The sequence below is a fragment of the Chelon labrosus genome, assembly GCF_963514085.1.
Source record: "Chelon labrosus genome assembly, chromosome: 4".
NCBI classification, from domain to species: Eukaryota; Metazoa; Chordata; class Actinopteri; order Mugiliformes; family Mugilidae; genus Chelon; species Chelon labrosus.
In genome coordinates this window covers 32,149,873-32,161,172 of record NC_140340.1, presented here as the reverse complement: position 1 = coordinate 32,161,172, position 11,300 = coordinate 32,149,873, and the positions used below count along the sequence as shown (strand labels likewise).

Genomic DNA, 11,300 nt, shown 5'->3' with positions numbered 1-11,300 from the left:
GGAGAAACCCTCGTGACACTTCCAGGACTCATTGGCTTCGGAGCTTTCTGGACATTTCGTGTTTGGAACGGTCATCAGCAGGAGTAAACAAGGCGAAAACCATCAAACCCCCCAGGACTGTGGCAGAGTACTAAGCTTGAGGAAGACCCACAAGCCCAATCTGAGAGGCTACACTTCGCCCATTGTTCCTAGTTAAAATCAATAACATATGGTAATAGTTCAATTTAAAGGTCATTACATTTATATAATTTTTTATCTACTATCTGAGCGTGATGTTAGACACTCGTTCAATGGTGCAGCTGATCATTAAATGGCTTTATTTACACAGGATTTTGTACAAGTCACTTAGTACTGAAACACTGTGGAAAACAATATGGACAAAGCAAAGACACAAGAAACCTAGAAAACAGGTTGAACAGGAGACAGCATTAGTGAAATGATCGAGTCTTTCAATCCTCTAAAGAACATATAAACATCAGAAACAATCCCTGAGGTGTTGATTTATAAAGACCAGAACTTAAACTTAATCCTAGTTCACATGTTTTTAAAGTATGACTCAGAGAAAGAACTGGTTAAGACAAATACACGTTTCAATCAAACATAAAAACAACTCAAGGACAGCCTCAGGCAGAAGGTGCACTCAGTTAGATCTGCGTGGACAAACGAAGCACACATGTCCGACGGATAAAATGATCCTAATAGTAACTTGAATGAAAACTCCTCTCAAATTTGCATTCACTGCTTCGCTTAAAGGTTCGTTGTTTAAATAAAACTGATATATATGTATGTCATAATCTGGGAACTGTTGAGAAACGACACCCTCATCCAAAAACAAAAGCACAGTTAGGGACAGACAAGCAACTCTAAGTGCAGCAGTAATCATCATTTCTCTATTCGGCTGGCTCTTCCCTTTGCATACACAGTATACAGATATAACTTCTCTCAAAAAATAATGCATTTCCAAAGTTTACGTCATCCAGAAATAACTGAATCTGAGGGGCAATCTGAACAGCAACTCCCAACACCAGACTTTAAAGCATTTTTCTTTCTTTTCAAGGTCTGAAAAGATGATGATGATCACGAACAGTCATGATAAAGAAACTCAAAGCCCTGCAGAAAGACTCCACACCCACTGGATGATCACACGGAAAGGAAATGAAAGACGTTTGTATATGAGAGAAGATGACTAAAATGTCAAGGACAGCTAACATGAACATAAACCTTAAAATTAGCGGAAGTTTAAGAACAAAATGTCTTTGAAACGCCACTGGGTGTAGATACAGTAACGAGACAAGGTGGAGGCTATGAAACAGAGACGGATCGTTGGGATTGTCCATGACGGAATCCTCAGCTGTCAATCATTTCTGACAGTTCGCGAAGAAGGACGTCCTCTCCGATTCCAGGGTCCACGTCTTCCTCCAGGTGGTCATCGGTGAACTCGTTGATCAGTTCCTCAAAGTCATCCATGGCAGAGGTGGAGGCAATACGGGACGCTGCTACACTGGCTCTCCTGGATTTGGGCTGAGTAGGAGTCTTGCGGACTGGGCTGAAACGGGCAAAGAGGCTTGTTATGCACTCAGTGATTAACAATGCTTCATGTGATAGTGACTGATGTGCTATAACAGGCTAAGTTATGAGACGGGTTCCCAGACAGAGATCACACCTGCTATACTGGATGTAAACATAATAAAATAACCAGAAACTAATGTGTCTTCACACCTGCTTGCAAACGTCTCAGCGGTAACGTCAGTGTTAAACTCTAAATGTTCAGAAGGCAATCTCAAATACTGCGATTTAATCAAATGTTAAGTCACTATTGCGATATAAACTTTAATATACACAGTTTAAAAGAGATGCTGAAATAAATCCCAGGGCATAATATTTAACATCTATTATTACGAACTGTGGCGACATTCCTCTAAGATAATCTGAAGCTTTTTACCTTTGGGGGACCGTACTGGCGACCGTTCGTTTTTCTTGACCCGGACTCTGTTTGAAGTCAGGGACCGTCTGAAGCTCTTCTCTCGGTGGGCTGGAGCCGTTGTCCAGCAGCGTGGTGGGACTACAAGGCACTGCAGAGATCAGGTGAGCCTCTGCACCGAAGGATGGGAACACCTGACAACGGAGCATAAGTCACTGAAGGTCATTAAAAAGCACACGTCCTGCATTCTTTTCTACAAACTTCACACATCAACTTCTTTGATTAAATGTATGGGGATGGAAAAAAATATAAGTACATATCAAAATGATCATGAATTACTTTTATAGTTTAATCTACCACATGTGTCCAACATACCTGTCTGTCTCTGCATGCTGTTTCCTGCAATGGCTCCTCCTGTACTGTGGAGGCGCTATTTAGAGGTTTAACAGCAGCTACAGCTGATCGCTCTGCTGCCTTCCTCTTCTGGCCTGGCTTCACCTGCACTGCAGGTTTCATGACAGAAGGTTTCACATTCAACTTGGGCCTCACTGGAAAAAAAAAAGTGGACATTTACTATTATACGCTTTAAAAAAAAACCCATAAAGGAACACTTTGAAAACACATCAGAGATCACATACTTAACAACTGCGCCTGATCACAGACTACATGATTTGTCAAACCAATTAAAGACTCTCGTGCAAACTCAGGCAAAGGCAACAGTTATGGTGTGCACTGCAAAAAAACATTATAGAGGCATTCAGGTTCCTGTCACAACTCGATTAATCTCTGCTCCATCTCTGTGGTCCAGGTTCCCTTTGTTGCCAACTACTGTAGACTTTGCTCAACTGGGAATCGTGGGTAAAATCTAACAAAGAATCTTCTAGAGTGTCCTCAGCTTTAAAAATGATGGAAATTAAAATTATCAACCTACAGAGGGCTGAATTCAAAGACACCCCAAAAATCGAAGTGAAGAAATGATGAGGCAGGCTAGTCCATTTTGCTGAAATTTAATTGCAGCAACTCAAAAATGTTTCCTCAGCAGTTCATATGCTTGTACAAATGAGATGACAGATGGTGTCCAGGGGTATCTTCTCAGATCTGGACCAAGGATCACTGAGCTCCTGGACTGCAACCCAGCGACACAGGAAGGACCGAAACCATAATGTCCCAGGTCAGGTGAGCATCGAAGCCTCAGTCCTAAATCCTCCAGGAACCGCCTGCACACTCTCTCTCGCATATTGTCGTGCAACAGGTGATACCCAGAACCCACTGCACCAGCGTAGGGTCTGAAACTGGGTCAAAGGATTTCATCCCGATACCTAATAGCAGTCAGGGCGCCGTTGTCTAGCCTGTAGACGTCTGTGTGTCCCTCTTTGAATATGCCTCCCCAGACCATCACTGACCCAACACCACACCAGTCATACTAAACGATGTTACAAGAAGCATAACGTTCTCCACACCCTTTCATGTGTGTCAGATATACTGAATGCAAACCTGCTCTTATCTGTGAAAAGCACAGACCTGACAATTCTGGTGTTCTATGGTAAATGCCAATCGAGGCCCAAAGAGCTGTGGCAGTCAGTACAGGGCCCACTAGATGACGTTGGGCCCCCAGGGAACCTCATGAAGTCTTTTTGTAGGGCTCTGGCGGTGCTCATTCTGTTGCTCCTTGCACAAAGGACTCATAAAGGTTCTGCTGATGGGTTGAGAACATTTACTGCCCTGTCCAACTCTCCAAGAGTAACTACCTGTCTCCTGGAATATCCTTCATGCTCTTGAGACTGTGCTGGGAGAGACAGCAAACCTTCTGGCAATGACACATACTGATGTGCCATCCTGGAGGAGTGGAGACTGCTTAACAACCCTCTCTGCTACTTAACAAACGCAAACAAAACAAAAACCTGCATTTTTCATTTAAGTAACACTGAAGAAATCAGGCCAGAGAGGTAGGTAGGCAGGTCTGAGGTTTCACGCAAAGTCTGAGGTGGGCCATCTTCATGACTTAACAAAAACACATGTTGCAAAACTAAGTATGAATGAACACATTAGGTGAAACCGTACCTTTGGTGTCTGCAGTACATTCTGGGGGTTTCTTCTGATTATTGTTCTGTGTTTTAGCAGCAGCGGGGGCGTCCGTGGCCGGGCCTGGAGGACCGGTTTTGGCCGGCTTCATTGGTGACAGTGCAGTGGAATTTCTCGTATTTTTGTCCAGGACCTCCCTTGAGCTGCTCTGGGACTCAGTCTCAGCCTGCTGTGCAGAGGAGACTGGGGCTACAGTTGGCAAGGCAGCAGCAGCAGTATTACGAGTGGTCATGCTCTTCAGAGGTGAAGCAGCCTTGGCTTCTAGGGGGATCCGTTTACGAACAGGGTTCTGGGTTGAGTCGGGCACAGGAGTCGCGGACGAAGGTGAGCTTGATGACGCAAGACTGATTTTAGCAAGAGCGTTCCTCTTCAGGGAACCACCAGCAGTCCGGTTCTGAGAAAGCTCTGCTTCAGCTGAGCTTTTGGCCTGCTCATCCATTTCCTGCTTTCGAAGACGTTTCTCCTGCATGATCTCTTCAAAGGTCTTGACCTTGACACTGTTGCTCGTCTAGAAAGACAAAGGCCAATCACCATCACATACAGAATAACAACAACCTTAGCTTATACTTAGGGTGAGTGTACAGGTAAAGAAAATACCTCAGACGCGGCAGCAGAAGTTTTCAGTGGCTTCTCTGTCACTTCAGAACTCTCCTCTGTTGTGATGATACCGGCTAAATTTAACATAAAATATATGTTTAAAAACACGGCAATATTCAAAGAATCCCAAATAAACAGATGATGTAACAGTACACTACGCACTTCGTGACTTAACACACATTCAAATGCTGTCTTACATTGGGAAGCTGTCTTCTTGATGGCCAGTAAACGCGGCTTTTTGGTACCGTTCTCCTCAGTGTCAGAGCTTTTCTTGATTTCAGCCTCCCTGGTCTGCTGAGCCTGAATCCTTGCGGCTTTCTCTTTGCGGATCTCTTCCAGAGTCTTTACTCTAACCTTGCCCACGGCTGCGCCCGCAGGACCTGGCCCACCCGCATCTGACTCGACCCGACTCTTGCCCGGAGCATCCTCCACCATGTGTTTGGCCTTCTTGGAGATAGGACTCGGCTCCAGTTTCTCCTCCTCCTGCCTTTTCTTCTTGGCCCGAATGACCTCAGAAAAGGTTTTTACATGGCTAACGGTAGAGTGTTTCGCAGTGATGGCTCGCTTGACGCTCTTAGTGGCTGCAGATTTGGGTGCAGTAACTTCCGGAGTCTCCGTTGAAGAGGCATCATTCTGACTCTGACACTTTGCTGCCTTCTCCTGTTTGATCTCCTCCAGCGTTTTGATGTGGATGTGCTCAGGAACTTTTTTTGACACTACAACTGTCTCAGCTGTAACACAATAATGTTTTTAATCAATACACGTAAGTTATTGTTCCACTGACAATGCGAAGGAATCAGCTCATTTTCTTACCTGACTGAGTAGGTGCGGCAGGGCCAGACAGCAGTCCAAGTCTTTCTTTTACAGGCTTCAAAGCTGAAGAAGCAGAAGAAAGATAAGCTTGGACTTTGCAAACAATATTATATACACATCTGACAGCTGAGAAATTGCTCTTCTCACAACAAAACACTAATCAGCATGAGTTTGCGTTTGTTTTAACAATACTTACATTTCTGAGGGGATGTTGATGGCTCTTCCACATCCACAATTCTGCCCAGGCGCTCGGCCAGACTCCTTTTCAGCCGGACACCTTCTCCACTTTTTACATCTGCAGTAAGGACAAGGCATGAGCTTCTCATCTCTACATTATTAACTGCTGCATTTTAGATCCGCAACAAAAGAGTAGATACCAGTGTTGGGAATCTTCCTTACAAGCCTTTCATTCACACTGCCTCTGGCTACCCCAGTTCCTTCAAAAACAAAGACGAACAACGTAGTAAGGATTTAATTTCCTTGAAGGCAATACCTACAATGCTATCTGTTCATTATATTGTCTTTCATTGTTAGACCAAAGACGCAGCAAAGGAAAATGCTGTTTCAACCCCACCATTAACATCAGAGTTCTGAATGAAATTTATTTTGTCAGTGTCCATAAATATATCTATGTTGCTGTTCAAGCACTGCAATTCTTTTTATTGAGAGCCCAGGAACTGACATGTCTTGAGGTCACAATGGGAGATAAACTGAATTTAGTAAATAACAACAATCTGAAATTCTGAAAATGTCAACAGCTTCTGCTTTTTTACCATCTCTGGACTCAAAGACGGCTGGTCGGAAGAAAGACTGGATGTTTTCTTTTTCTCCATTGGCAGAAGTTTCAGCACTTTGGATGGGGTACCCAGCTTTCTTCATGCTGGCCTTCAGGGCTTTCCTGAGACGGATCTCCTCCAAGGTGCTCACCCCAAAGTTCAGGGAATCATCTGTGACAACACAACATTGTCATGTAAAAAAAACAGACATGCCATGGAGGTCAAAGAGGATTTGGGCAGATTTTGTGTCTCTGCAGTCTCACCTGATTTGGGTAGCTTTCTAGGAGAAGGGCCAAACTTGCCATCTTCTCCCTCCTCCGAGAACTGGTCTGGTACCATAAAGACAAAAGTGGTAATGATAAAAGGGAACAGACTATCTCAGAAATTGTAAATTTATGTATTTAGAAGTGGTAATTTTGATATCAAATCCAGCTACCATCTTCATCCTCATCATCATCTGCTGGATTTATCACCACTGGTGGGTGGGTGGGGCTTGGTACTGGTTCCTGTGTTTCTGTCTTGATGATCCCTCTGAGCTGAGGATTTGCTGTGGTCGGGAGAGCAGCAGCAGCAGCAGCAGCAGGAGGGGGAGGTGTTTCCTCCTGTTGCTGTTCCTCGTTCTTGTTTAGACCTAGAAGGACAACAGCCATTATCAGTAAGAGGTTGTCTGGCCTCAATTCTGTCCCATCTTAATTCTCAGTTCATTTGACCCAAGTCCACTCACTTTTATCTGGAGGCATGAATATGCCTTCGATGTAGCGTGGCTTTTCATGGGAAAAGGCGCAGTGTGCCTTCTGGCAGCCAGCGGGCTGGTTCTCCCAGTAACATGGTATTTCCTTTCGGTTTTTCTGTTTAGATAAATGAGATTTTTTTTTCAGGGTGCAAAATTTTAACTCTTGCTTTCCCATTGATCACGTTAATGTTTCTCTTAAACAAATATGACATAATTATTTAATGCACAGAAGAAAACAATGTTCATAGCTCAGAATACATGGTACAATCATGACTTTGGACTGTATACTTGACACCATTATCTGTCACGTCATAGAGTATATTTAAATCAGCATTATCTCCACGGCAAGGGTGGATTTAGAGAGCACTGCATTTATGATAGCTATGGCTGGAAGAAGGGGTTAGCCTTTAGACTGCATTAAGTGTCCCTCCTGACAGGTCCACAGGCGGGAGTGGAACATGGACACCTTTTCTATCCTTCATTAATGGCCATTCAATAAACACAGAGCATCAAGTGGGCAGATCTCCAGGCAGATATTTCTGTCTTCAGGTTAAAGCTAAGGTTTTAATATCACTTACTGTGATTTTCATATGGCGAAACTTGCAGACAGTACGAAAGCAGCGTCCTTCCTGCCAGAGGCTGCAGACGGTCTCGTTGCCCATTGCCGCCTCACAGTGTCTGAAGGGGCAGCTGTCACCCTGCGCAGTAAATCAAACAGTCGACAGTGAGCTCATACGGTTCTGGTCAGGGTCACTTTCCAGCCGGACATTCAAAGCGTATATACAGGAGGATTGTGTTCAAACGTTGCTTACTTTTGCGCAGGTGGAATAGTAAAAGAAATAGCAGTCATCTCCATGGTTGGTCATCGTAATCCTGCTATGCGGTTTAAGTGGCGATGAAGTTATGAGCTTTAAGCCCAGCAGCTGGTTCTCTCCAGGGCCAACAGGACTCGCGCTCTGGCAGCACATAGGACAGAAACACAGAAAACGTCAATTTTCTTATACATGTCTGCTCATCTAAAGCTAATACCAACAGGTCTATGTCTAGTTTTATAGTTAAAAATAAACACATCTACAGGCAAACACGCGTAACGGATCTGTTATGCTGTTTTTATTAGGATTAAATACAGCATCAACTAAGAAACATTAAAAAAAATAAATAAAAAGACCAGCAAACTTTTCACTCGTTTACCTGAGGTGGCTGAGAAGGGGTCTCCCTCTTCAGTGCCCTTCTGGTAGGGTGTCTCCGGGGTGGTATAGAGTCCTGAAGGAACACTTGATCCATGAGATAAGAGGAAAAGTGGCGTGGGTCGCCCAGAGACACTCGTCTTCCTACGACATCCCTTTTCTGAGACTCTCTGAGACATCTTAATCTCCGCCAGACTGCTAAACATTACGGATGCCGGATGCAATAGAGTCCTTTGGGTATTTTTTTTTTTTTTTTTTTACTATCAATTTGTGTGAATAATGAAATAAATAAATGGGGGGGGGACATAAACAGCCAGACAAGAAAAAAAGGAAAAAATCTGAAATTGGTGTGCCAAAAAAAGTAGACAGAGGAGGAAAGGTGGGGTGGCGGGTAGATGAAAAATCCTCCGCTTCTTCTTGGGCTTGGTGGCATTTGGGTGTTGGCAGTGGGGGGGGGGGGGGGGGAATGGACATCTACAGGAGCTGATTACCAGAACTGAAGAGAAAAAAATCTTCTGCCATTGTATTCTCATGAGGGGCAAGCTATCCATATCCAAAGATCCTCAAAGAGGGCGGTTTTAAACCTATAAATCAATAAGAACACTCCCCGTGGAACTGAAAATGGGTTATTAAGAGAAAGACAGCTGCACAAATACAGAAGAGACATTTCCACACAGGTTAACGACAACATGAGACAAACTCGTCCTCATCTCCAGGTCATGCTGTCTCTACACTGACTTCATCGTCCCATATTTGAGTAGTTCAAGTATCTAATCCACGACAAAGAACAACTAAATTATGAAAGAGTCCAGTAGTCTGTACTCTAGACACAGAGGCCTGACTTCCACAGAGATGATGGGCCTCAACAACAACTCTGGCGTTCATCTTGACTAACATAAAAGCTGCACTTAAGCTGAAAAAGAAATGGACACAAAATGAAATCACTAGGACAATAGAGACAATACTTGTCCAGGGGGCACAACAATAATTTTTAAGTGTGATCTAAATAACTAAAGAAAGCTAGTCCGAGTAAAGTCTTCTTCCAAATTACACCAATACATTGTATGCACAGTTAGTTGAAGGTCATAAACAACGATGGTCAACAAATCATTCACTTATTTACTGTTACATAACACAAAGAAGCTCTTAGCTAGCTTAGCCGAACTACGAGCGAACAATACTATTATTCGGAACCATTAAAATTAGTCAAATTTATGGTGAATAGTAAGCCTGGCAAACCGGTGTCTGTGTCAGAGTGTGGCATATATATGTAATACGCTCCTCAGGGATTATTTTAGCACATGCTTCACAGCAGAGGCCTACCTGAACCTCCAGTTTCTCTCAGCCTTACCGATAGCTCAGTATCAAGACGGTGTCTACTACTAGTAGTTGCCGTATCATTCACTTTCATTTAATAACACTACAAATGTAACATCGACACATATTATGTTAGCAGTGTATGTGGTGTTAATTACCAGTTGTAGATTTAAAAATATATTTTTTTAAAAAAACAAAAAGTCGAGAAATATACTGCAGGTAAGTCGCCCGTCCCGGTTCGTCGACTGTCGCTGCCGCACTCGCTGACACTAAACCAAAATGGCGGCGGCAGGATAAAAATACGAGGGTGGGACTACGAGCCAGTGTGCTGCGTTCAGGTCTGATGGAAATGTCGTAAATCCAAGTACTTCACAGGATGTGACGGGATCTCCTGCTATTATGCAAAACATCAAATTCCCACAAGAGAGCAGCATGTTATTTCTCCATAAGGCACGAGTGCAAGAATAGGTCGATCTGTATACGTCTTTCGCGCTGCGCGTGGAAGCAATATACTGTATTAGCTGGGAATTGTGCCATAGATTGTCAGGTCGGAATCATTTACAGACGTGGACAGAAGAAAAACCCACGGTGGTCACTGAAATAACTTGAAATTGATAAATAAATAAAAAAATAGTGAAAATAAATGGAAAATGGAAATCAGACATTGCTTTTCAGTTGTTGTCCAAAAGAATAATTAAAAATAAATAAATAAAAACAACAACTAATGAACAAAAATGGACAAAAATGATGGTAACCCTAGAAATAATTTGATCATAAGACTTTGGTAAGTGTTGACTCACCACAGACTCTCACCACACCACATTCTGAAATCACTGGATGCTGTTTACCACAGTTCACTACGTTTTATAACTGGAGATGGTTTTAGAACTCATCACTGTAATCTGTACCAAAATGTTGGATGGTCTTCCCTCCATGATAGAAGGGAAAGGCACTGCCTCCTTTTTGTTTATAAGGCATTAATGGGAAAGTTACCTTTTTACCTAACTTCTCTTCTTAACATAAAATCAATCTGCCACAATACACGTTCACAGGGATTTATATCTCTTCAAACTCCTCAAATTAAATCTGAATTTGGTAAATTAGCTTTTACATTTTTTGCATCTAATAAATGGAACAAATTGCAAGAATTATTAAAATTAGATAGGTTTGTGTCTCTAGACCAATTCAAGGGTATGATTGATGATATGGCTGTTGTACAATGTTCTTGTTTTGACTAATATTTAGACCTTTTATATTATTATTATTATTATTATTATTATTTATACATAAATATTCTTCTTTTCTTTCTGTTTATTATAATTATTAGTATTTCATTTTTAATTATTTTATTACTTTATACTTTTACCATTATTATTATTATTATTATTATTATTATTATTTTGCCCTTTTTATCTTTTATTGTTCTTGTTTTGTTATTTTGATTATTGTTGTTGTATGTTTTTGTAACTCAGGGCATTGCTGTAAAAGAGCTTGATGCTCAGTCAATTTCTCCCTGAATAAAAAACGGTTGATGATGATTGATGATGATGATCCCAGCTGTCATTGGTCTAGAGGCGGGGGTCCACCCTGGACAGGTCTCCAGTCTATCACAGGGCTAACACAGAGAGACACTCACACCTACGGCCAATTTAGAATCACCAATGAACCTAACCAGCATGTCTTTGGACGCTGGGAGGAAGCTGGAGAACCTGGAGAGAACCCACGCAGACACAGGGAGAACATGCAAACTCCACACAGAAAGGGTCAGTTAATGACGAGTTGAAGAGAAGGATGAAACAAATGCTAACCCAAGAGCGTAGTTTTGAACCAGTTGTAGCTTATGGATGGATTTGTCAGGTAAACCAAATAAAAGG

General features: G+C 42.5%; 1 protein-coding gene across 3 annotated transcripts; it reads right to left on the bottom strand.

Annotated features, from left to right (window-relative positions):
* Positions 1–300: 300 nt before the first annotated feature.
* zc3h11a (zinc finger CCCH-type containing 11A) lies at positions 301–9,690 on the bottom strand. 3 transcript variants are annotated; one of them, XM_084542865.1, is made up of 17 exons: positions 9,585–9,690; positions 8,114–8,185; positions 7,735–7,878; positions 7,501–7,620; positions 6,914–7,037; positions 6,626–6,820; positions 6,453–6,518; positions 6,187–6,360; positions 5,791–5,850; positions 5,610–5,708; positions 5,414–5,476; positions 4,798–5,331; positions 4,601–4,674; positions 3,983–4,511; positions 2,297–2,469; positions 1,943–2,115; positions 301–1,546 (listed from the first exon to the last, which is right to left on the bottom strand). In XM_084542865.1, exons 3-17 carry the CDS (start codon positions 7,786–7,788, stop codon positions 1,348–1,350), a joined length of 2,637 nt encoding a protein of 878 aa, XP_084398991.1. In that variant the 5' UTR covers positions 7,789–7,878; positions 8,114–8,185; positions 9,585–9,690; the 3' UTR covers positions 301–1,347. The 3 variants fall into 3 exon arrangements, with proteins under 3 accessions (XP_084398991.1, XP_084398989.1, XP_084398990.1); XM_084542863.1 differs by having other exon boundaries at positions 8,114–9,684; XM_084542864.1 differs by lacking the exon at positions 5,791–5,850 and having other exon boundaries at positions 8,114–9,684.
* Positions 9,691–11,300: the final 1,610 nt, after the last annotated feature.